Source organism: Dipodomys merriami, unplaced genomic scaffold, assembly GCF_024711535.1.
Source record: "Dipodomys merriami isolate MVZ:Mamm:240054 unplaced genomic scaffold, mDipMer1.0.p SCAF_14, whole genome shotgun sequence".
NCBI lineage: Eukaryota > Metazoa > Chordata > Mammalia > Rodentia > Heteromyidae > Dipodomys > Dipodomys merriami.
Genome location: NW_027202715.1, coordinates 36,666,785 through 36,693,065, shown reverse-complemented (window position 1 = coordinate 36,693,065; position 26,281 = coordinate 36,666,785). Strand labels below are relative to the sequence as shown.

At 42.4% G+C, this 26,281-nt stretch overlaps 1 protein-coding gene and 1 long non-coding RNA gene across 2 annotated transcripts in view; one reads left to right on the top strand and one right to left on the bottom strand.

The window, feature by feature from the left end:
• Positions 1-24,061, bottom strand: part of Pde6c (phosphodiesterase 6C) — a 35,410-nt gene extending 11,349 nt beyond the window's left edge. Inside the window, 16 exon segments of the mRNA XM_070021224.1 lie at positions 2,449-2,536; positions 5,107-5,216; positions 5,581-5,688; positions 5,920-6,066; positions 9,450-9,518; positions 10,620-10,763; positions 11,305-11,454; positions 12,690-12,737; positions 14,167-14,233; positions 14,559-14,623; positions 15,665-15,739; positions 17,065-17,205; positions 18,038-18,127; positions 18,233-18,385; positions 23,584-24,040; positions 24,042-24,061. Coding sequence (XP_069877325.1) covers positions 2,449-2,536; positions 5,107-5,216; positions 5,581-5,688; positions 5,920-6,066; positions 9,450-9,518; positions 10,620-10,763; positions 11,305-11,454; positions 12,690-12,737; positions 14,167-14,233; positions 14,559-14,623; positions 15,665-15,739; positions 17,065-17,205; positions 18,038-18,127; positions 18,233-18,385; positions 23,584-24,040; positions 24,042-24,061 — 1,932 coding nt within the window.
• On the top strand, positions 2,369-17,071 carry LOC138826142 (uncharacterized). Its single transcript, XR_011371570.1, has 3 exons — positions 2,369-2,583; positions 5,539-5,634; positions 17,018-17,071. It is a non-coding gene; the product is annotated as an uncharacterized lncRNA (long non-coding RNA).
• Positions 24,062-26,281: the final 2,220 nt, after the last annotated feature.

The following is a 26,281-nucleotide window of genomic DNA, read 5'->3' as shown; positions in this document are numbered from 1 at the left end:
TAAATGGGAAATGGGGAGTTGGCTTTGTGCCTTTAAGATCCTACCCACCTCTTGCCCTGAACAATGGGTGGCTCTGGGATAGTTGATTGGTTCAGGCATCATTTCTGAGACCTATCATCTATACTCACAAAGGTACAAGGGTTGGAATAGAGTTTATTCCCTCCAAAATTCATGTTGAATGGAGTTAGGAAACCAAAGGGCTAGGAACAATAGTTCAGAGGTTGACTTAAAACAAGCACATCCTGGCCAGCTGGTGCCAACAGCACAACTCATGATATTTTGGCTTGTTCTGGATGACCCATAGCCCCTGCCATCTGAAAAATGAAAATTCCTGGTCTGAGTGTCTCAGGCCCCAAACTCCCCTGCCTGATGTGGGAAGAGTTAAGGACATACAACCAACTGACCATATAACCTAACTGCCATACCAGTCCTGGCCTGACCATCTGCAGCAAAAACTCCCTCCTGAGCAGTGTGGGAGGAGATGACACACGTCCCAGTTTCTATGAAAAATCCTTCCTTTTTCCCAGGGACAACCACCTCCGTGTGAAGCCCAATAAAAGTTCAAAATCTTAAGCCTTTTGGGCTAACCACTCATTCAAGCTTGGCCATTCTCCAGTCTCGAGCGTACTTACACATTAATTAGAGGGCTTCTGCAAAATCTCCTATGTCTCCATCCTTGAATTCTTTCCTTCATGAGACCAAGAACTGTCTGTCCCCAGATCCAGTGACAATAGGGCCATTAAGAAGGGATAAAGCCCTTAAATGGGATTAATGCCTCTCTCTTGGGAGTGGGTTTGTCACAGAGCAGGTTGTTACTTGCCCCTTCCATCATGAGACCTTCACCAGAAGCCAAGGACATGTGGCTGCCTGATCTTCCTAGCCTCCAGAACCATAAACCAAACAAATCACTATGTTACTTTTGGCTCAGGTAAGTTTTTATAGTAACAGAAAATCAACAACAGTACAAGGGTGGTACTTCACCAGGAGCATTGCAGATTGTGAAACGCTACAAGTTTAGAATGGACAGTGTATCAGGAGCTGTATCATCACAGCACACTAAAAACCACACGAGCCATTGTGCCCTTTTCTTCTTTTCTGCCCAATCACTCTACTTTACAAGATATCCTCCCTTGACTTGTGTGGACCAGCTTGGCTATTCCATTATTGGGAAAAGTTTCATTTTATCTCAAGATTTGAATTTAGTTCTGCATACTCTATCCTCAAACATTTAATAAAACTTTATTACTGATGGCAAGAAAAATCCTACTCCCCAGAGTGTATTTTTCCAAATGAACTCACAATTCTAAGCAAATTCTCTGCCTGTTAATAATGACTCATTTCCACTGTTTTTGGTGTGGAACTTTCTTAACAAAGTTTCATTAGATTACATCCATAACTTTTCTATGTGCCTATATATCCATTCAATGAAATTGATAAAGGGAAGAATAACAGCCCTTGTGGAAAGCAGCCCACAGGAAGTGCCATTCATAATTCAAGGGGCTCAAAGCCGCTACTTACAGTCTAGGCTGTCCCTGACTCCCTTCCCTCCTGCTCCCATGAGTATGGTCCCTTTCTAATTCCAGAACACAACACAGTGCCTTTCTGGTGACATCTGTCTGGCTCTGTCTTCCACTCTGACCCGCATAAGGCCTGACTTTCTGCAGGCTCAGCAGTGTGGCCAAGGAATGAATAGGAAAACCAGTGCCTAGTAACCTTCTTCCCCACTCCCATATATTTAAACACATTCAGGGTGCATTGAGACCTTTTACACCCAAAGTATGCTTTTCAATTCTTTCCCCATGGGCACTCTGATGCTGTAACTTTCCATGACCCTTTTCTCCTCTGCCTCAGCCACTTCTGGCTCAGTGATTCAAAAACTACCATATAGAAGCTTCCATCAATCAACATAGTTACAGGAATGTGTTGTCAATGCCACAACTCAGGACTACTTTTTGTTGTTGTCAGTGGTGGGGCTTGAACTCTGGGCCTGGGCCCTGTTCCTGAGCTCTTCAGCTCAAGGCTAGTGCTCTACCACTTGAGCCACAGCACCACTTACAATTTTCTGGTGGTTAATTGGCGATAAGGCACAGTTCAAAGCCAGCCCAGGCAGGAAAGTCCTTGAGACTCATTTATCTCCAATAAACCACTAAAAAACCGGAAGTGGAGCTGTGACTCAAGCGGTAGAGCACTCACCTTGAGCTGAAGAGCGCATGGACAGTGCCCAACCCCAGAGTTCAAGCCCCACGACTGACCAAAAAAAAAAAAAAAGAGTCTACTGAACTTTGCTGCCTGGGGCTGGCTTTGAACCTCGATCCTTAGATCTCTACCTCCTGAGTAGCTAGGATTACAGGTGTGAGCCCACCTTAGAACCACTCTTTGCAAGTATTTTCTGGGAGTCATTGTTTTGATTCCATACCCGTAGGCTGCCCTGGAGGAAGGCTGCCATACCTCATCCTGTAAGAGGGTCTTACTGTACTCCAAGTGGTGTCTCTCCAGAATGGACGTCCCATGGAGCTTGGCTAGTGGAGATATGGACCTAGGAGGAAACGAATATACCATAACTTCACCAGCAACAGACTGCAGGTAAGTCGTACAATTCAAAATCCAACTGTTGCAGGATTCTTTTTACATCTTCCTTTCCCACACAGTGTGTCTGAAGTGATCAAAAAAAAAATTGGAAAAGGTTTTGTTTTTTTCTTTTTTTACATTTAAAGATGAGAATATATTGTTTTGAATTCAGCAAATTCCAATTTGTTAATGAATTGCTTAAACTAGGAAATTTGGTCATGTTGTAATCTGTATCTAAAACTTTAAGTTAGCCGGGCACCAGTGGCTCAAGCCAATAATCCTAGCTACTAAGGAGACTGAGATCTGAGGATTATGATTCAAAGCCAGCTCAGGTAGGAAAGTCTGTGAGACTCTTATCTCCAATTAACCACCAGAAAGCCAGAAGTAGAGCTGTGGCTCAAAGTGGTAGAGCACTAGCCTTGAGCGAAAATGCTCAGGGACAGGGCCCAGGCCTGGGTTCAAGCCCCATAACTTATAAAAATTAAAATTAAAAAAAATTTAAGTTTGGGGGGGCTTAAGATGTTGGTACTAGGACATACATGGCATGTAGTAAACTTGTGCAAGTCCATATGGCTATCTGTCTATAAAGTGTTAGAAATTTCCAGAAACCAGGATGACTTTCCCAAGAAAGTGACATAAATTTAAACTTAAGGTTCACATTTTTGTGAAGTGCCGGGCCACAGTTATCCATGAGTGAGGACTTCAGGTATTCTGTCCTGGGGGCGAGGTGGGGGTACACGGAAGGTAGAAGGAAGAACAGGTGGACAGATCTGTAGTTTATGGGAAGATTTTGTCATGCAAATATGGGATAAATAATTTTCAGGAAGGCAGATGGCAGAAATATGGTAGCAGCCTTACAGAAATTTTATTTTGCTTCATAGAAAACAGAATTTTAGGGAGAAGAAGTATACCTGCCAGGTTATAGGTGGGTAAACCAAATACTCATGCTAGGAAACAATTAGATGAGGCCTGACCCATATTATAAGTTACCACAATTCTAACAATCATTTCAATACCTATTCTATGTCAGCATGGGAGATTTTAAAAAATTAATGACATTCAATTCTAGTTAGAAGGGAGTGAAATTCTTTTAGATTTATAAACACCACATTGTTTCAACAATTCTGTTTGAAATCACAATTTCCACCATGTAATTTTACTTAATGTTTTTTCTGAACCCATCTTCTGTTTCGATGTGATTCTTAAAATGTGGGTCTTAGAGCTTGACCCAGTAATCCACAGTGGGGAAAGAAACTCTCTGACTCAGGATGTTAGTGGAGCTGCTGGAAGGATCCTGAGCCCCACTAAGGCTAAAGAAAACAGGCCTGTCCCCATCTCTAGTCAGGAAGAGGGAAAAACTTCCTTCATGTATGATGTCATTTAATATTCATATGTTTCTATTTTTCTGTTTGCAGAAAAAAGATAGCTTTAGAACACCAACAGAGCACCAAGCATAGTGGTACATGCCTATAATCTCAGCACTCCAGACCCTGAGGCAGAAGAATCAAGAGTTTGAGGCTAGCCTGGGCTGCATAGTACAGTAAAAGTGAACAAAGAAGGAAGAAGGAGAGGAGGGAGAGGAGGAAGAAGAAGAGAGGGAGGAAGAACACAGGGGTCTGGGATTCGGCTCTGTCCTCTCTGAACCCTGTGTGTGAGATGACACAGCCAGTCCTGCTACTTCCTACCTTAACTTCATGCTAATGACACTAGATTAAACCAGTTTTACTTCATCTTTCCTCCTCTGAGTAATAGCACATGATAACACCTCCAAATAAGCCAGGTATGGTGGTTCACATCTTAATCCCAGCTACACAAGAGGCATAGGTAGGAGAAACGCAATCTGAGGCTGGCCCTAGAGAAAAAACTTGAAACCATATCTAAACGATTAACTGAGCTGGCGCCGATGGGTCACGCCTGTAAGCCTAGCTACTCAGGAGTCAGATCTGAGGATCGTGGTTCAAAGCCAGTCCGGGCAGGAAAGACTGTGAGACTCTTATCTCCAATAAACCACTCTGAAAACCAGAAGTGGCTCAAGTGGTAGAGTGCTAGCCTTGAGCTGAAGAGCTGAGGGACAGTGTTCAGGCCCAGAGTTCAAGCCCCACGACCAACAAAACAAAACATACAACAAAACAACTGAAGCAAAAGAGGGCCAGAGGTGTGGTTCAAATGGTAGAGCACCTGCCTTAGTATGAGTTCCCAAGTTCCCCCAATACCTACCTACACCCACCTACACAAACAGAGGAAGTGTTTTCTAACCTGAGCTGTGGCACATTCCACAGGTATATACAAGTATAAGCCTATGCTTGTTTCTTTTAAAGAGTCACAAAGGAGGCATATGCAAATAAGGAGGAGGCATACTAGAAATGGAAACAGAACAGAGGGATTGCAAGCACTAAGGAGAAATAGAAGTTATCCTGAGGGCTCAGTTAAGAGGGAACAGAACATGGCCCTGAGATTCCCAAACATGGAAGAAGAGGAAGGGATAAGGTCAAAGTTCCTTCCCCCACTGTGTCCCCTACAAATATCCAGGTCACTTACTTCATCTGGTACAAATTATTGGTGCCTCTGTGGTCAATGTCATGGCAGAAAGCAGCAGCAAGCATGGCAAAAGCTTCAAGATCTGTATAATATCTCTTCAGCCTTCCTGTCTGAAGATAGAGGGCCATATTTCTGTGGATTAATGTATTGCTACACCAGCTGTATCCAGGAATGGCTGCCTGAGGGAACAGGGTCCTACCATGTTTCTCAAGTTTGCTTGTTTGTTTGTGAGTCTTATGGCATTCTGGGTAACTAGACTGTCTACTTGGCAACTCCATTTTCCTTTAAGAAGGTGTGCCCAGGTGTATCTCAGGGACCAACCATCCTCCCTGGGTTGGTATACAAGGAACAGGGGTTATCAGATTGGGCACCCACACTTTCAAAATGATGGTTCTGTTGTGACACACCCCCTATCTGTTCCTCCCCTGCTAGGTTTTCCACGGCTTCCCGTGGCTTCTTGCTCTCGGTACCCACCATCAGCAGGGTGAACATGGTCTGCCCCACATTGAACCCGTGCCGCCAGTTGTGGTAAGTGACAGAGCGGTACCCTTTCCTCACGGTGTACATCCATCTGGTAAGAACCTGTTAGCCAAAGGTGACAACACCATCCAGACTTCGGAATCGAATTCTAAAGGTTAGAAGCTTATCTAAAGAAATATGTATTGGTCTTGTTGACAGAGTTTAAGCTGATGGATTGACAAAGTTAATGATAGTTGACAATCCAAACCAAGTTAATCTTTTGAACCACCGAAAACATTCGCTGAAGCACAAGAACAGAATTCCTATAGCACATTTAGTGAAATACCACCTGACCTCCACGGGCACTTTGAATTTCTCCACCACCTTGATTTCAAAAAAGAGTCGCAGGCCACATTTCACCAGCTCATGCTCTGTGATGGGGAAGTCGCTGAAGTGGAACTCATACAGGTCGGTGGTCCTGGGGTCCGGTAACTCCTCTTCCTGTTGGAAGGACAGATGGTTTCAGAGTACAGCTGGCTTTCCCTCCTTCATGCTCAAACCCAATGTGGAATGTCAAATAAAGTTATGATGCAAGAATCCAGAGCCTTCCCTGAACACACTATATTGTAAGGGCTGCGTAGTTTATATTCACCCAAACCCACCCCATTACCCCCACTTCACAAGAGGCAAAACTGAGACAGCCACACATTCAAACACTTTAAATGGTGAGATTCAATTCCAAATCCATTTCCATTTTGTCTCTAATGCAAAATAAAATGTTTGTTAACAGCAGCTTCACTTGTTCTCAATATTCACCTTCTCCTTTTCTTCATCAGGAAATATTCAGTAAATATAGGATGATGTCTTAATTCATTCCTCTCAGATTTTGTTTATCCACACAGTGATGTTTTCCCACTAGACTGTGGGCTCACTTCCCCAGGGCAGAGATCCCACTCTTATTTGCTGCTGAATATCAGAACTTACAGTGTCTGTCCCACAAAAGTGCTCAGTAAACGTTTGTTGAATGAATAAATATGGTGTACAGGTGTATTTGCAAGAATATCTTGTAACCGAATCTCCTAAGGACTTAGGACTAGGTGAAATTAGTGAAGCAAGCCCATAAATACTGGTCATGTTTTGGGAAGTAAAAATATGTATCTTATCCTTAAGAAGCCTGATTTATTGAGCTGTTTATAAAATACAGACCACTGAAGGGAGGTTGTAGAATAATCAGAATGCATCCTGTATTCAGTGCTTGAGGACAGTTCATTCATCAAAAGAGGAGAGATTTGGGAGGGGTGTGGATGAAATTGAGCTGGTGGAAAGGAGGGGAGAAAGGGAGGAGGGAGAAGGAAAAGAGGAAAGGGAGGAGTGTAGGAGTTAGAATCTTTTCCATCAAAACAGTGGGTGCTTGATATAAACACCCACAAAGAATAGCCACCATCTTACAAGAAAGCTATTTTAACTAAGTTATATTCTGTTAGAAAAAAAGTGTTTTTTAGGGGTTGGAGGCATGGTTCAAGTAGTAGAGCCCTAGCTGTGTAAGAATTGTTTTTCCAGACAGTCTTGGCCAGGAGTCCTTGTTTTTGTTGATTACTTGGATAAAACTTTTCACCCCCTTCAAACTAGCCAATCACATAAGATTGTAAACCTAAGTCCTGACCTGTCAAAAAGAAAGGATGGTACAAATGAGGAATAAAGTCTGGTGCACTGCGCCCTGCCCAGCCTTCTTGGTTACTTGGTTTCCATATCAGTAGTACACTCTTCTGCAGAAGCAAGGTTTGCTTTGCCGAGTCCCTTTTGAGGGATGTCCTTATTCCTATTTGATACCCCAAAATATCTCAAGGCATTTCCAACAAGGGAGGAAGAGGGAGGGAGGATTCCACAGTGGGAAAGAAGGCACCAAGTGATGGATATTAGCAAAGGTAATGATTGTCACCTCCTATGACTCGCAGCACTGCTGCTGCTCCATGCCTTCCAGCAGACAGGAACCTTTAGAAAAGGCAGCTAACCCCCACCTGAACCTAAAGTTTAAGCACAGCCTTGAGCAGAAATGGGCAAAGATTATGCCCTGTTAATCAATGCCAGAAAACTGTGTATTTGTTTGTTTATTTAAATTCCTAAATTTCATGCAGCAATGATTTGGGATTAAACCAGAGTAGATTATACATTCAAAATAAGCTAGTGTTTTGGTAAATCTGCAGGGCTATGCCTCTATCACCACTTCTGCAGCATGAATGAGATCCTAGCTTTTCTACTTTGAGAATGAGAGAATTTCTCCTGTTTGGAGATTGACTACAGTTTTGTTTTATAAGAAGATGTGGATCACTGAGTGTAGGGATGGGAAAGGGTTGTTTTCGGAGCCAGATACGACTGGGTGGTGTTTAGAGATAGAGCCCAGGAAAAAAGGAGAAAACATCGTGAGTAGGGACTGAGCCCTCAATGAGAAGTCAAAAGCCAAAGGTCTTTGGCAGTATAGCAAAGAGCCCAGATGGGAGGATCGAGGCCATAAAAACAGGCAGGAGCAGGTGAGGTAGTTGGTATGCCTTAGTTTTGTTTTGTGTTGTGTTGTTTTGTTTTTTAGAAAAAATGCTTACATCAGAGCTTAGGAAGGGGCAGAGGAAAAGAGGTGAAGCAGAGAGGAGAGAAAACGGGATATCATTTCAGTCTTAACCAGACTCTGTCTTAGTAAATATTCCTAAAGTAATTCTATAGGATTACAAATCTCTACCCCAGGAGGGAAGGCAAAATGAAAGATCCCTAACGAAGTATCTACAGCCACACTCTTCCTCTGCCGAAAGAAAAACCAACCCTTTTTACTACTCAGAGCCCCTACAGGTTTTTACTCACAATATATGGTCTTTCATTAAATCATGAAGCATGCTCTACAGCAGGATAAAGTGTCTGAAACCAAAGTGGGAAAAACTGAGAAGTAGAATGAAAATCTAGAGGTCATTCAGGTATTAAGATGGGTGTGTACTTTAATTATGATTAATAAATCTTTTAAATAGTCCAAGTAGTCTAAATTTTTTAAATAGTCCAAATGATGAAAAAGTACAACATGGAGTTGAAACTTTAAAAAAAGAATTCAGCACACACCTGTGAACTCAGCACTTAGGAAGCTTTAGCAGGAGGGTAATGAGTTTGAGCCCAGCCTGGGATACATAGCAAGATTCTGTCTCAAAACAAGGCCATAAAGACAAATGTATTTTCTAGAACTGAAAAGGACAATTTCTAGAATTAAGAACTGATTGAGCCTGGTGCTGGTGGGTCACACCTATAATCCTAGCTACTCAGGAAGCTGAGATCTGAGGATTGCAGGAAAGTTCATGAGATTCTTATCTCCAATTAAACACCAGAAAACTGGAAGTGGTGCTGTGGCTCAAAGTGGTAAAGCACTAGCCTTGAGCTGAAGAGCTCAGGGACAGCATCCAGGCCTAGAGTTCAAGCCCCATGACCGACCGAAACAAAAACAGACAAAAAACTGATTAAGTTTAACAGTACATTGGACCAACAGAAGTCAGGACTAATGAACCAGAAGAGAAGTTAATTTCAAACAGAAGAAATAGCATTGGCCTGATGGCAAAAACAGAGAAGGACTGAGTTCCTCCAGATTCCAGAAGAGAAGCTAGGATGGCCAACAGCTATTGCGCTCAGAAGGGTGGATATTCTCCTGAACATTTGGCCTTTCCTTGAGGATGGCCATTGAGTAGCCCAAAACTGGAAAACTAAGATGTGACATCCCTGGACACTGTGCCTGAGGACCTTCATGCAGCGGTGTAGGTTAGCTGTGACTGCAGATTGTCCTTTGTGAATTTAACTGTAGAGACCAAAGCTGATATGTTTTATTTAAAAGACACCAAGGATAGAAGGAATATACTTACCAAAATTTTGAGAAGCTGTTTTTCTTCACAGTCTTCAATGCCATCTATATTTAACTTTTCTTTAAATCTCTACAATGTAAAAGCAATTGAGGTGTGAAATGCCTATGAAGGAAAAGATTTCTGTTTGGTTCTTCTATTAAAATCAATTAAGATATATTTGATAGTTGTTCCATGGTAAAGATATATTCTGGGTAGAAAAAGGACCTATAGCAACTGATTATGAAAAACATAAACAGATAGGATTGATATTTACTTCTTTTTAGTACTAGGGTTTGAACTGAGGCCCTCATACTTGCCAGGCAAACCCTGGAGCTACAGCCCTAGAATTTCTCTAGATTCTTAAAATGTAGCAGTAGCCATCTTAAAAAAAAAAAAAAAGCTTATGGACAGCACCCAATCCCTGAGTTCAAGCCCCAGGACTGGCACAAACAAAAGTCTATAGATGGTGTGATATTTTCCCTTCACATTCTGGTAGTTAGAAACAAATAGAAAAAATCATTGGATCCCCCGTTACCCATGATAATGGCCTTGGTTATGAGACTTGCTTTGGTCAATGAGAACTTTAGTGACTGTGACATGTGCTTGCATAGTTGAGCTTGCTCTTCTGTACTCTGCCATCACCATGAATACATCTAGGTAGCTGCTGGTCCATGAAAAATGAGAGCTATATAGAGCCAACCAATTCATAACTTGGAACCATAATACTCAGCCAAGTCAAACAAGGATGGATTGGTACAAAAATGCATGAGTGAGAGGATGATGATGATTTTTTTAATTGTGAAAAAACTGTATAGAGTGGTTACAATTACATGGGAGGATGATGATTATTATATTTCATGAACAGTTGTTGTTATGCAGCACTACATGGAAATAGCTGACTGATACATTGACCTTCCTGGAAATACATTTTCCTTGCTATCACATTCCAATCTAGATGTTACTTCACTTTCCTACAACCACAGGAGTTGTTTTAAATGTTTATTCCAATCAAGTAGCCTGGACTTCCAGTAAGATCTGTGGTCACTATGCTGTCTTCCTTCTCTGTCTTTCCCTACTTATCCTAGGACTAAATCTCCATTCTCATTTGTCAGACTCCTGGGTAATTAGGTGATTTCCTGAGGCCAAGGTTAAATACTATGTAATATCCTCAGAACTGAACTCCCCACTTACCAAAATAGACTTAATTTCATCAGGAGTGGCTTTGGTGTGATTCATGAGCATTTCCTGAACAATGTCCTTCCTGTTTTCCAGCTTATTCATTTTCTCATAGGTGTCAGTATTTAAAAGAGACCATCCCAGAAATTGTGTGAGAGTCTGAAATGTAAAACAAGTGACTCAGGTTCCCTAAAGTTCAATGAAAGCTCATTTGGGGTCAGCAATCTGCATGACTCCTCATCCACCAGTGTCTCTTCCACCAGCAGGCTGGTTTCTTAATATACGAAAAAACATGAGTTTATTACCCAGATAATAAAATTGGCTAAGCCCTTGCTTTTCAAAGTGCCATGTATTAGGCATACCCTACTACAGGAGAGAATTACAAACAGAAGTAAGAAGCAAGACCTAAAACTTAGACAAAAGGCTGGGGTGAGAATGAGAGAGGATGAGAAGGAATACAAGGAGGAAGATAATGGGAATGAAATAATTTGGGTTAAGCCCAAACTTCATAGTTTATAGAAAACACTGAAGTTTGTAGAAGTCAGGAAATAGAAATGATACAAAAGCAATGTTGTGTTCACAATCATTCATGACAGGAGTCTCAATTTCCTCTCAAAATAGCATTCTCTAGTAGCAAATAATTAGGGATCTATTAATTCATGAATGCCGCCTGCCCTCATTGTTTGGTAACTGCACTCACCTCAGTAATGTGTTCATCATGCTCATCAAAGGGTTTTCCATCCTTCCTGTTGTAAAATGTAGCTACTCCCACAATGTCTTCCTTCTTGTTGACGATAGGCAGGGATAAGACATTTTTAATGACCCAACCAGTTTCATCTATGGGTCCTTTCTACAAGTAATAAGGGAATTTAGATTCTCTTTTTTTACTTTTTACTGTTAGATAGTTATCAAGTCATAAGATGTTACCAAAAAATGTGCATAGAGTTCCCACAAATGCTTTACCATTTCCACAAAGGTAACTATTGTAAGACATTAGAGCAAGGAAATGGTGTACAATTGATACTTACATGGGTTTTAGTGGATTCGTGTGTATTTATTTCTGTGTGTTTGTATGTATAAGAGTGTATAATTTCAAGCCCAGCACTGGTTGCTCACGCCTGCAATCCTAGCTACTCAGGAGGCTGAGATCTGAGGATCGCGGTTCAAAGCCAGCCCAGGAAAGAAGTCTGTGAGACTCTTTATCTCCCATAAGCCACCAGAAAACTGGAAGTGCTGCTGTGGCTCAAGCAGCAGAGTGCCTGCCTTGAGCTGAAGAGCTCATGGATGGCGCCCAAGCCCAGAGTTCAGGCCCCAGGACCGCAAAAAAAAAAAAAAAAAAAAAAAAAAAAAAGAGTGTATAGTTTTACACACACACATGTAGATTTTCAACCACCTTCAGAATCAAGATGCAGAAAGATTCAATCCCCACGAGGTTCCCTCTACTTTCTCTGGATAGCTACCACTCCACCACCTACCACTTAGTTGACTTTTAAATGAATCTTTGGGTGATACCTTGCATACAAACATGGCTAGAACTATACAGCCATAATACATCCTCTAGGACATCCAAGCAGGTGCTCCAGAACTAAAACTAAGTATCTGTGTTTTGACACTCTAACCTTCTTTTGTTCCCCAGGCCTAAGGATGGAAAGACCTTCCTACTATTCTGTTACCTCACTGTTCCTTTCCTGCTTTGTTTTCTCCCTATAATATCTTTAAGTCAATGTCCTAGTTTCTCTCTGCTGAAATACCTAGTGTAGTTTCTGTTTTCCTGACAAGGGATGGAGTCAGGCCGTAGAACGTTTATTGAGCACCAAGGATGTGTTAGGTCTGTTGTTGCCAGGAGAAGGCCAGGAGAGAAATGTCATATCCAGTATGGAGGAGAGGTAGGACCTCTATCTCCACTCTTATCTTCCACTCCAACCCTTTCTTTCTTCACTGAAGAATATGCTAATATGTGGCCACTGGGCCAGCCAGGGTGAGTAAGGCCCTGCTTGTGCCTGCTAGCCTCACCTGACATAGGGCAGCATCAGAATGAAGGGAAGGGGAGAACACCCACCCTGGCCTGGCCCAGGGTGCTGTTACCTGAAAGGTGAAGTACTCATCTGCAGGGGCGTTCAGCATGTTACATATCTGTAAAGCAAGAGGAGACAAGAGGCTTTCAGAACATCATGTGGTGGGTCATTTAAGCCCACAAGATCAGGAAGGACCCATGAGAAGCAGTGGTCTCTGTCCTAGCTCTTGGCTTCTTGCAGGCAGATTATTCCCACAGGACCTCAGCTAGGTCATATTTGCTGACAACTTGCTAACGTTAGTTTCTCTTCTGTGAATAAGTGATTGGTGACAGTATCATCTCTACTCTTTCCTATACTCCCAGTCTCCAAGGGATCCCCTTCTAATTCAAAGCAATTTGATGTTTGGGCCAAGGAGAGGAGAAAGATGAACAGAAAGATCATTCTGCAGTTACACGGATGAGCAGTAATCCTGAGCTTGCTCTTTGGTTTTTGTAGAAGGTGATAAGGAGGGAAAAAAACCCAGATAGCCTTTTGTTTGTACCAAAATAAGGACGTACAATGAAATATCACTTTCCTAGAGTTTAGAGACTGTGAATCACAGCTAGAAAGTTATGAAATCTTTGTTCTTGCTTTTTGGTGTTTTTTCTGAATTGCCTATGATGTCATATCCATAAATGGGTATTATATTGTTCTTCTCATCAAGGTTAAAGTCAATACTTGAAATCATAGCATTTTAATGCCAGAAGGGATATTCACAATCAAATTTAAATTTCTCCTTTTAAAGATGAGAAGATAGCATTCCAAAAGGTTAAATGACTTGTTCAAATTCATGGAATGAAACCACAACTGATCTCCAGAGGTGAGCTGATACTGCTGGCCAGGGTTTGTCTCAATCACCCATTGACGCATGGTGTCAATATTTCCACCATGGGGAACAACTTAACAACTTGCTCACAGAATTCCTGAAAATCTAATCTTGTGAGTAAGTGTGAGCACTTCCTCTCCCTGTACTACCTCAGGCCCCGTCAGCCCAAGGCCCCACCATGAGTGCTTTTGAAGGTGGTTAAACTATAGCAAGTGCTTCTGTACTTCTTTCACAAGGAAAATATGAAAATCCTTTGAAGCTTTTATGACTATTCAGAACCTGAGCATTTAAGAGATAGCCTGTGCCATCCATTAATTGTTATCACCTAACTTGAATGTGCCAAGCTATTCAATGACTGAGCATCCATCAGAGATGGTTTACAAAGGTAATGTAGAATAAATCATAGTTGCTCATTGAAAGGATTATGAAGTTGTGTATCTGCGGAACAAGAAGTTGAGGAATAGATATGGGTCTTTCTCCTATTGATTAACTATTTTCACATAATTTTGAAATCTCCAGTTGAGCTACATTACACTGTCAGCATTATTTTCTCCCTTTGTCCTATGTCAAAGAAAGTAGTCACCTCATGCTTGTCTGCTCCATGCTTGCTTTGACAATTAACTCTTAGTTAACAAGAGTTCTGTGCAATCGGATTTAGAGTTTGAATATACAGATAACTTACAAATCCATTTTCAGCAACATATGTTGGCAATCCACTAATGAGTGTCCAGTGGTCCGAGGGAGGTGCCCTGGGGGAAGATTAGAAGAAAAGTGTTGCTAGGTGCAGAATGAACTGTGTTGCGGGGCTGGGAAGGTGGCTCAGTGGTAGAGCGCTTGCCTTGGCATGCATGAGGCCCTGGGTTTGATTCCTCAGCACCACATAAGAAAAAAGCCAGAAGTGGCACTGTGGATCAAGTGGTAGAGTGCTGGCTTTGAGCTGAAGAGCTGAGGGACAGCGCCCAGGCCAAGAGTTCAGGGACCACGACCGGACCCCCCCCGCCAAAAAAAAAGAATGAACTGTGTTACAAAAAGGAAAAAATGCAAGTCCTACAGTTACTTCATGCCAACACTCACGGAATCACTTTGATCTCTTCTTTTCCATGTAAAATGTAGTCAATGATTTTATAAAAGTTGATTTCCTGAGAGAGAGAGAGAGAGAGAGAGAGAGAGAGAGAGAGAGAGAGAGAGAGAGAGAGAGAGAGAGAGAGAGAGAGAGAGGTGATTTAATGTGTAATATTGTTTCCCAAAGAAAACACTTATCATTAAAGGACTTGTTTTATCAAATGTCTTCCTAGTGACATTTCTCTGCAGGCTAAATTAACAAACAACTCTCATTCTAATTACAAGCTTACAATAAAATCAGAAATAGTATTAATTGTTTTTCTGCACTAAGACTAGACTAAATTTCATTTTAAGAAGTTGCATTCACTCAAACACCTTTGAGGGGAAACTCCTTGACTACTAAATTGCCAGGTAGTCTATTTTTACTTTTAAATGTTCTTTTTTGTTGTTGCCTGGAAATACCTGGTGTTAATAAATCACTAGGAAGAAGAATCACTTAATTTCTCCGTGCAATAAATATTAAACATTATGCAGGGGTCCCCAGCTCTGCTGGCACTGGCTTGTGTGCACCAATAGGGGATCCATCCTCAAAGCTAGAAAGGACTTGAGTACTCATCTGTCTATCAACTTTACCAGGTGGATGAAGAACCTGACGCCTGAACGCACACCACCTCAGTAATCCCTTCCCTGTGTGCCTGGAGCGCATGATGGATAAGCATGAAGTTTTCAGTTGAGGATGAAGTTAATCTAGCTCAGTCCTTCCCGAGCTCCCAATTCAGCAGAACTGAAGAGTGACCCAGGCACTTCTTCCAACAGTTTCGGGTCCCTCCATGCTGAGAACCACTGACCCACCCAGCCCTGACTTCCTGGAAAAGGAAGTGGACATATTAAGTGATAAATGAAGGCTGGAGTACCCTAGCTGCCTGAAGCATAGCTGGGATTTGATCCTCAAACTCCTCTTCTAGTGCCCTTTCTACTATGTCAGGATCCTAGAGGAAATTACAGGATAAAACCTCAGAGCTTCCCAAGCAAATGCTATTTCTTTTCTGTACTGTAGCATCTTAGTTCTAGCACCTGACACATGCCCAGACAGCATCAGGGGTGATGTTTGCATTTACCCTGCCATCTGGTGTCTTGGGACCTTTATAAGGCGCCACTTCTCCAAGCTTCACTGGCCATTCATCATAGAATTCCTGGAGGCAATTATATTTAGAGATTATTATGGCTTACTAGATCTTATCTAATTGCATGTGTATTTTTCTGTTAACCTATATAGCTCTGGAATTTTAGACCTAGAAACACCTATAATTCCCAGCAATACTGCTTAGGAACCTGTGATTGGATACAAATTCCTTGAGCTTGAACTCAGGTCCTAGGCGCTGTCCCTGGGCTTTTTGTGCTGAAGTCAAGAGCTCTACCACTTGGGCCACAGCTCCAATTTAATATGTTTTGAGCCATTCAGCCATGAAAAGACATGGAGGAATAAACGTGTATTGCTAAGTGGAAGAAACTGGTCTGTAAAAGCTACATACCAGCTCACACATGTTATCCTAGCTGCTCAGAAGGCTGAGATTTGAGAATCACGGTTCGAAGCCAGCCCAAGCAAGGAAAGTCTGTGAGACTCTTATCTCACCAAAACCCAGAAGTGGTGCTGTGGCTCAAGTGGTAGAGCACTTAGCTTGAGCTGAAGAGCTCAGGGACAGTGCCTAGGCCCAGAGTTCAAACCCTACTCACACACACACACACACACACACACACACACACACACACACACACACACACACACACACAAGCTACATAACATATTCCAACATAATATTGTTGAAAAGGCAAAGCTATCGATTCAGTAAATTGTGTAATATATATATACATACACCCACACATATCTATGCATTGATATCTATATTTATATCTATATCTATATCAATTGGTTGCCAAGGGTTTAGAGGCAGAGGGAGAGAACTGGTCAGTTTTGGTGTTCTGAAGCTATTCTGTATGGCAGTGTAATAACAGGTATGGTGCATTGTGCATTTGCCAAAACCATAGAACTGCATGACACAGAGTGGACATTAGCATAAGCGATGAACTTTAGTCAATAATGGGTCCAGCTTGGTAACAAATGTACCACACTAAGGTCAGAGGCCAACAATTGGGGAGACTGGTGGCTGGGGAGGGAGAATAAGAACGTTGATGGGGACTCTTATTTTCTGCTACATTTTTCATAAACCTGAAATTGCTCTAAAAATTAAGGGCTGTTACTTAGATAGCGGAAAAGACTTGCTGAAACACATACAGTCAGGGAGTGGACAAGCCAAAATCCAAGCCTGTATCCTTTTTGCTTCCAAATGCACACTTTTACCTCTATATCATGCCTTATTAGCATTGATTCTGGTGGTCCATTGTGATTGGTTATTTACACAGTGTATCCATTTTCCAATGGATTACTTTTCATTTTGGCATGCATTTTCTAGGTGAATTCCAAGGGGAGGAGGTGACAAGATGCATGGAACGTGACAACCTTCTCCTTGGTCATGTCCAGCAGTCCAATGGAATAGCGTTCACAGTTCAGGTATGTTCTCACTGTGTATAGGGCTTTGTGAAACTGTCGCTCAACATCTGTGAGCTCTTCGAATACTTTATTGGCTGACCACATAAGGATCTGAAAGTAGGTATTAATAAAAAGAAAAAGAAAACTGTTAGAACACAATGCACTATGGAAAGATGGGGCATTTGGCCAAAGAAAACATGAGTACATGAAGTAGAATGGTGACATGTCACTAGACATTGCTATTCTACTTTGGAACATGTATATAACAAAAAATTACTCAGATTCTCTAGGGAAATGAGGAGGAGACCTTTGTGATTCCAAAAGCTTATTCAGCGGGGGAAGCCATAGTTGGTTTCCAAAGGGCAAATGCTCTCAAGTTGGAGGTACAGTCCCTGGGCAGAGTCCTCTGGCCCCCGTGGTCCCTCATGGGTAGACAAACACACATCCTTCACACATCTGTAGCTTGTCAGAGGCAACTTGGTGCAGAACTGAGTGGGAAGGGTCTTTAGAACTTGTCCATTGTGTTGTATGGACTGCAGAAGCCACGGTTCTTGGCTACAAGTAGTGTTCTTTAGCTCTCTGCCTCAAGGAAACCATGAGCCTTCGAGGAGTGATTTTCCACTTTTCAGAGTGCTTTCCTACAATCCTGACACTGCTAAGAACTTTCTGTGCAACTAACAACAACAAAATGGTCACACAAACCATGCAAAATAGGTATTATAACTATCATTGCCATCTCTCAAATGAAGAAACAAAAGGCATGAAGGACCCATCCACTTATCTGCAGGGATGCAGAGGAAGGGAGAAAGGGGAGGAAGGATCATGTCAGGACTCATAGGACTGAAGCTCAGGGATCTGTCCACATGGCTTAAACCTCAGAGGGTGAGGTGGTTCTTCCTTTGCCTCTGGGTCCCTTTATCAGAACATACCAGTGTGCCTTTACCTGGCTTCTCCGGGATTCAACACTGTACATGTAGCTGGTATGTTGGAGCTTCAGAATTACAGAGACAAAGTTGAGGTACTTGGAAAAGACCTACAGATGGCCAAGAAGAACAAGTTACGGTTGTGTCACCTTCCTTGGTTGTATAGCAAATGCATTTCCTCCACCTCTGACTGTACCACCCAGCCTTAGCATTACCTCCGCATCCTGTGTGGAAAACTCAGATGCGCTCACTTTATTCACCGCCATGACCACAGCCAGGACCTCCTTGCCCACCACGATGGGGCTTGCCAGCATGTTCCTAGTGATGTACCCGGTTTGTTTGTCCATGAAGTCAGAAAAATGGCTGTTCTGAAGAAAATATTCACATTGGCCAAAACATCATCGGAGTGTAGGAACTAAGACTTTATTTTTAGAGATACTCATTTTTTAAAGTAGTTGTACAGGGCTGGGAAGGTGGCTCAGTGGTAGAGTGCTTGCCTTGCATGCTCGAGGCCCTGGGTTCGATTCCTCAGCACCACATAAGCAAAAAGAAAAAAAGCCGGAAGTGGCACTGTGGCTCAAGTGGTAGAGTGCTAGCCTTGAGCTGAAGAGCTGAGGGACAGTGCCCAGGCCCAGAGTTCAGGCCCCACGACTGGACCCTCCAAAAAATAAATAAATAAAATAAAGTAGTTGTACAAAGAGATTTCAATTCAACTTGTCAGTTGGTGATTATAGTGCCTTTTGTATGTGTGCCAGTCCTGAGGCTTGAACTCAAAGGGCCTTGTCACTGTCCCTTAGCTTTTTTCCACTTAAGGATGGTGCTTTACCACTTGAGCCCCACCTCCATTTCTGGTTTTTTGGTGGTTGATTGGCGATAAGAGTCTCAAGGACTTTCTTGCCCAGGGTTGACTTTGAACCTTGATCCTCAGAGTTCAGCTTCCTGAGTAGCTACAATTATAGGTGTGAGCCACCGACACCCAGCTTCTTTTCTACTTTTAAAATAAAATTTCCTTTTCTAATTTGATGTGATACTTCTTTTACCTAACATCATTTTCTGGAGTTCTCTCTAGCCCAAGGCAGATGACTATGAACTCATCTTTTGGATGTTCTATAATCTATCCATTCAGCTGATCTCTACTGATCTAGTCTGCTCCATTTTCCCTACTACAAACCATACTGCACTTGCCATTGTTGCTTTTACTTTTACGTGTTAAATTCTCAAAGCAGAAATCTCTTTTGCTGGATCAACAGCTTACATGTAATTTAAAAAGCATTAATTTTACAAAAGGTTGAAATTCTTTCTTTTATTCACCCTGTATGAGAAGACCACCAGAATTTCCAGCAGGAAATAAGGGCAATGTGGTCAGTAGAACTCAGCCTCAGAATCCCTTGCAGATAAACCAGATTCCAGACCTCACAGCAAACACCCAGGGGTCCTAGTCTCCAAAAGGGCACTCTGGATTCCCCAGGAGCCTGCACTTTTAATGATCCATGGGATTCTGACATATAGCCCACTGGGTGAATTGCCTGTGTGGAGATGGAACCACTCACCATGCAAATGTGAAATGCTGGGAGAATCAATGTGGCGTCCACCCCTGAGTTCTTCTATTTCTTTGGAAGACAGCAGTGTGTAATGGAGAAGGCTCTTCCTTGGCTGAACTCAGGCCCCAAGTTACTAGCTGTGTGACCCTGGCCATAGCATTTTCTTTTGTGCCCTTGTTTTCTAATCTGAAAGTGGGGAGAATGATCCTTCTGACTTCACACTGTGGTTTCTAGGTAGTAGAACTGCCAGTAAAGGCAGAGTGCTCAGGAGAGTGCATGTAATAAAGCAGAGTCTCATTAGATAAAAGAGCAAGAAACTTGGGGCTTTTAAAAACCCTTTTTAAATTATTGTTTTGTTCTAGCCTTAGCTTTTCTAACCAAGTCTAGTCGCTGAAGAAATGAGATACCTTTTGCAGGACATAGGCTTCCTATGACCACAGACTCCCTTTCTCTAAGGGCCAGCTCTCTGGTGCGTGCCCCCTGAAGGCTTTATCTGTTACTGATCTCTGCTTCCAGTAGCATCTCAGGCCAAATGTTTCCAGATTGCTTTAGATTCTTTCTCTTAATCCACTGCTTGAGTAGGCAGCTTTGCATCCTGATTTCTTCCTATTCTCCTCTCCATTACAGTCCCTGATGGCCTTCATTGACACTTGGCTCCTAGGCACTAAACAGATAAAGGAAATTTGAGAACTATGGCCCCTGGGGTAGAGTCAAGCAGTTTCTCTTTCCCAATATAGTTCACTCAGTAGCTTCAAGATTTGATGCCATTTTATTATAGATTCTGAACACAGGATATGTTCTTCATTTCCCTTTCCAGCTTTGAGAAAATGGCTTTCAAATTTGAATGCTTATTTATGATCAAATCTGAATGTCTTGGTTAAACCATCCGTCAAATTCTAGAGTAAGGGAGCTGTAACTTTCTAGTGCTTTTATTTTTCACTAGCTCCAACAGTCCTTAGTGAAGTTCTTTAAGCACATCCTGTGTTTCTCAGATTCCCAAATTCTTATGATGGTTTTTTCCCAAAGAAGTTCCTGAAGGCAAGCGGAAAATATTGCTTGTAGAGTCAGTGTGTCTGATCCCTCCTGGGCTGTGGTATAGATAAATCCTGACTAAACCCCTTAACCTTTAACCCTTGAGATCAGGAGGCAGAAAGAGAGGCAGAAAGATCCAGGAAGGAGGAAAGGCAGATGTCAGCACCCAGCTAATTATTGCAAACTTCCACCTACTCCTGGGGCTTTTTCTTTTAAACTAGTCAGATTCAGGAACATGCTTGCAGTTAATCAATAGCTCTCCCAGCAGAACAAGAAACTATTAGCTTGAAGAGGACATTTCTGTTTTGCTGCTGTTGGATGATTTCCTGCCTCTCACCTAGTTTAAACAGCCAATAATCATTGACCTTTTTTGGCTATCTGCTCTTAAATCTTCCCAACTCCCAAACTCCTACTGGCATAATGATGATCCTAGCCCAGCAATAATCAATCTACTGTGATATGAGCCAGGCATTTTATGCACCTTCAATCTGTACATTTGGTTATCTCCCTTCCTCTGTAGTAGAAATCAGTCCATCGCATGGTCACTAAGCCTCAGATATGGACCTGCAGTTGTGTCTGTCTGATGCCCAACTACTCACCCTATATCATATGACTTTCCTGTGACTACCCAAGATCAGAATGTCAACTCTGTGTCTTGTCTATGTATGAGAAGTCTTTCCCTCTCCTGGGTAACATCTTTAGTCAGTGATGGAGTAGAAAAGGGGAGATTGGCTCTCACGCCACACCATGCACATCCTGCCTGACCTGGAGTACATTTTCTACTTGAGAGATGGAAATGCAGATGGCCCTTGCCTCCTGTACAGAGTCTTTACCAGAGCCACATAAGGTTAGGCATGTAAAGATGCTTTATAAATTGCCAAGTGCAAGAGAAAGGTGGAGGATAAATGCAGAATTTCACTTCAGACATTGGTGTCCACTTGTGTTCTTGTTGTGGATTTATCACAGTGGCTAAAGCTTGGGCAAACCACGGGGAGACTGTGTCAGCAGTCGCAATTCGATTCTAGCTCTTCTCAGTTGCTCACATGTCCCAGGGAGACACAGCTCTGTGTTCCATAGGAAAGGGTTGAGCTAAAACAGGGTTGCCACACCATTTTCATCTTTTAATATTCCACATTGCTTTGAACTTCACCCCCTTCTTGGTGTCTGCTCATTCAGTAGGCCAGTGTTTTTCAACATTGGCTGGCTGAATCATCTGGGTAACTTATAGAAATTCCAATGCTTATATTCCAATCAGTCTGGTATAACTGACCTTCTGAGAATCTCAGCATCAGCATTTTTTAAGCTGCCAATTTGATTTGAATGCACAGTCAGGCTTCAAAAAACACAACTCAGGGCTGGAAATGTGGCTTAGTGGTAGAACGCTTGCCTGGCATGCATGAAGCCCTGGGTTTGATTCCTCAGTACCATATAAACAGAAAAAAATCGAAAGTAGTGCTGTGACTCAACTGGTAGAACACTAGTCTTGAGTACAGGGGGTACTCTGTGGGAGGGTCTAGCATCAGCTCACAGAGACATGAGGATAATCTCCAAATACCTCCTGAAGCTGATTAAGGGAGGAGGCTCTGCGCAGACCTGGAGAGAGCTGTTGGTTAAACATTAGCACCACTCCAGACTCCCCTGAGGTGCAAGGGTTGCTCTGCGGCCCTTAGCATCCTGGGTTCTTCAGTTCCTGCTTTCAGAGTTTGTTACTTTACACCTACTTTTAAGGTGATTGCAGCTGCTTCTGTTGGCTAAACTGATGTGTGTCCTTCAAATAAGCTTTTCTTGATCTGAATTTAGGGGCTGCACCCCCTACACGCTGATGTTTTCTCATGGAAATTTGCTTCTTTCCAGACTCCAGCAAAATCCATCTCCAAAATCACCAAAGAATCACAAAATCATTGAAGATTTTTTTTTTCTTGCTGGGCATGGGTGGCTCATGCCTGTAATCCTAGCTATGCAGGTGGCTGAGATCTGAGGATGTAAGTTGAAAGCCAGCCTCGGCAGACAAATCTATAAAAACTCTTATCTCCAATAATGCAGAAAAAAACCAAACAACCAAAAAACCCAACAACAAATCAGAAATTAAGATATACAGAGGTACAGAGCAGCAGGGAATGGAGCTGTATGGCTCAAGTGGTAGAGCACTAGCATTGAGAAAAAAGAAAAAACACAAAAAACAAAAAACTCAGGGTCATCCTGCCCATGTAATTGTAGCCCCTCTGTACAGTATGTTCTCAAATAAAATAAAATAATATAAAAAAAATATGCAGAAGATAGGCATTTCATTTCTGGAACATAGGCAAAATATCTCTTGTCCCCAAAGAATACATTATATTCTGATGATTATGGGTACACTATGACCTTAGTATGATGCCAGCAATTTCAATAAAATATTAAATACTCACTAAAAAAAAAACAACTCAGGGTCAGTATCCAGGACCTGAGGTCAAGCCCTCATAGCAGCACACAAAACAAAACCAACAAACCAAGCTGGGTGCTGGTGGCTCATGCGTATAATCCCAACTACTCAGAAGGCTGACATCTGAGGATTGTGGCTCGAATGCAATCTGGGCAGGAAAGTCTGTGAGACTCATCTCCATTAGACTACTCAGAAAAAGCCATAAGTGGCACTGTGGCCCAAGTGGTGGAGTGCTAGCCTTGAGCAAAAGAAGCTCAGGGACTATGTCCAGGCCCTGAGTTCAAGCCCCAGGACTGGCAACACACACACACACACACACACACACACACACACACACACACACACACACACACACACACACACACACACACACACACACATCTAGTATTCATCTGAAATTTAAGTTTAACAGGGAACCTTGTATTTATGTTGGCTAGACCTAGGTGCTCCTCTTTCCTTGCTTTTCCCAGGCTTTAGCCAGACCATTGCCACAAAGATGATCCCATCTCTCTCCCATGACTTTCTCTCTAGCCCTGCTAAGACCTCTGCCCTGCTGTCAAAGGCCACCTACCTTTTTCACATCTGGGACATTCAGGGCTTTCTTCGTGTGAGCAGCCCAACCCACTATCCCGATGTCCAGTGGAAACACAACTTCTCTATCAGGGGCCACCAGGTTGTCCTCAAATTTGGAGGTTGGGGTGATGTCCAGCAGCCTGGAGGCCACCTCCGGTATGCCATTGCGGGCTCGGCACAGGAACATGCTACAACGGTCGGCCTGCAGCACCCGGGCCAGCCTCTGCAGTGCCCTGTGAACTGCCAGTTCGGGGCTTCCCGCCTCCTTCTGCATAGACCCAAGTAGCTCCATGCACAGAGCCGACTCCTCCACCTGAGTCAGCTGGAGGGATGACATGCTGGCCTGGCCGGCTGCCCCCCTGTTCTCTGAGCGTCCCCCCAGTGCCTCCACCTGCAGCTTCTTGTTGAAGTACTCCTTGACAAATTGCGGGTTCTCCTGCAGGTATTTCTCCAGCCTCTTGGCTGATGTCACCCATGGTGTGGCTTGCTTTGCTGCTGCTGCTCAGAAAGGAAGTCCCTCAGAGTGCTACCTGAGGCGGAGTGACAAGAAGGAAATGCATTCTGGTCAAAATTATGCAGGACCCCCTAGGTGGTAAGTACCTCATACAATCTGCAAAAGGTAAAGCAGAAAGGTGGCTTACTTTCTGATACTCTGGTGATATGATAGAAGGCCCTGGCTTATATAGTGGCATTCAGAAAGCAGAGGATTAAAAGAGCTCTTTAGGACACTAAATCCCTGAGCATTATTAGTCCCTAAGTCCTCAGAGCAGCTAGATCAGCCAGGCAAGTGTCAGGCTGAAGTGTCTATTGCAGAAAAGATAACAACTGCTGATGTCCACAGCAAGGAAGAATCGCTGACATTACTTTGGCATGGATTGGCAACTTGAATTGTTCTTCCATGATAGCTATAGGAAGTGCTTGTATGAAGACCCTGGAAGTACTTGTGGCAGGTGTGTGTGTATATATATATATATGTATATACACATATATATGTATGTATAATATAATATATATGTATATATATATTATATATATATATATATATATGGGGGAGAGAGATTTTTATGAGCATTGGCAAGAGAAGGTAAAGTTTGACATGAACATATCATAAAAGTGAATACTAAGCCAGATGTGGTGGTGGCTCATGAATATAGTCCTAGCTACTCAGAAGGCTGAAGTCTGTGGATCTGGGTTTGAAATCAGGAGAAAAATCTGTGAGACTTTTTACCTCCAGTTAGCTAGTAAAAAAGCCAGAGTTGGAGGTGTAGCTCAAGTTGCAGTGTGCCAGCCTGGAGTTAAAAAGCCAAGAAGCCAAATGAGAGTGTTAGCTTCTGAGTTTAAGCCCAGAACCAGGGGGTAAAAAATACTTATTTTTTCCTAAAAGCCTTTTAATCATTCCTATTGCGTGTTGTACTCTTTCTCTAAAGTCCTAATCTCTCAATTGCTCTAACTTTAGAAGGCATGACTTTAGAAGTAGTTTAAAGATATAAACCTTGAGGGATAATACATGCCTGTAATCCAGTTATATGGGAGGCAGAGAAAGGAGGATCGAAATCTAAGACTAGCAGGGGAAAAGCACGAGACCCTATCTGATTATTATTACAGAGGTGAACAAACATTTGTCTCCAATCTACAAAGTAATCAATTACACTTGTTAACTGATATCATTAACACAAAGTGACCCATGGACTTGCTAGCTGGTTTTTCCCTGCAAAGCATGCTTGGATCTTGCTGTCAAAAAGCTGAACATCATGTGTTTTTGCTCCAAGGTAGCTCATTAAATCTACTAGATAGTAGCTGTCCTGTGTGTTGCTAGGATCCTGACCATCTCGGGGGCTGCTGGCTCTGAAAGAACACTTAACAGTATTTAGTTTTGTTTAACATTCAGGTTATTAAGCTTTTTACTTCTATTAAGCACATTTCCTCAAATATTTAAACACTGTACACATCTAATAAGTCAGAAATCATAATTTCATAAATCAATTGTCTTGATTACATAAATGCTGATTTCGAACTTAATGAAGCTCCTTAAATGTTACAGTAGATCTACAAACCTAATAAGACAAATTCTCTTCAAAGAAGAACCTGCATAACCTGTTATCCTGACTCAAAATTAAGTCTACATTTAAGTTTGCTTCTGAAAGAATGAGGTGTGGGTTTCACTGAGTTCTTTTAAGAGCTTTTTACCTCACTGGTCCCTCCCGCCCCCACCAAAAAAAAAAAGAAAAAAAGAGAGGCAAAGTTACAAGCTGTAGCTCATGAATTGAGAGATTCTTAGATGGAAAATGGTTTTTCCAGAGAAGGCCACTCAACTGGACTTTGAGAAGTTATGCCTGGTGTCTGGTTTTGATTTCCCTGCTACCTCAAAGTCAAGTGTATACATTGTCTTGTAGCTCCTTAAATCATACCCAAGTCTGGACTCAGGAGGCTCCTTGGAGGAAAACTATTTTCATTTATAACATTATATTGGTATCTTATAATTAGGACAGCGTAGAATGTATTTTCCAGGAGAAGTTAAGTCAACTGAGTCTCTCCTCCTATCAGTCTACCTCATCTTCCAACACAGTTGTGGATATTCTTTTCTACCTAGGTATTTTGTGTGATGATGGTACAATTCCTGTTCCTTCCTTAAAGTGTAAGATATACTCAAAATTCCCTGGCTCTCTCCCATCCTCTTTAAGTAGAGAGGGAGGGGG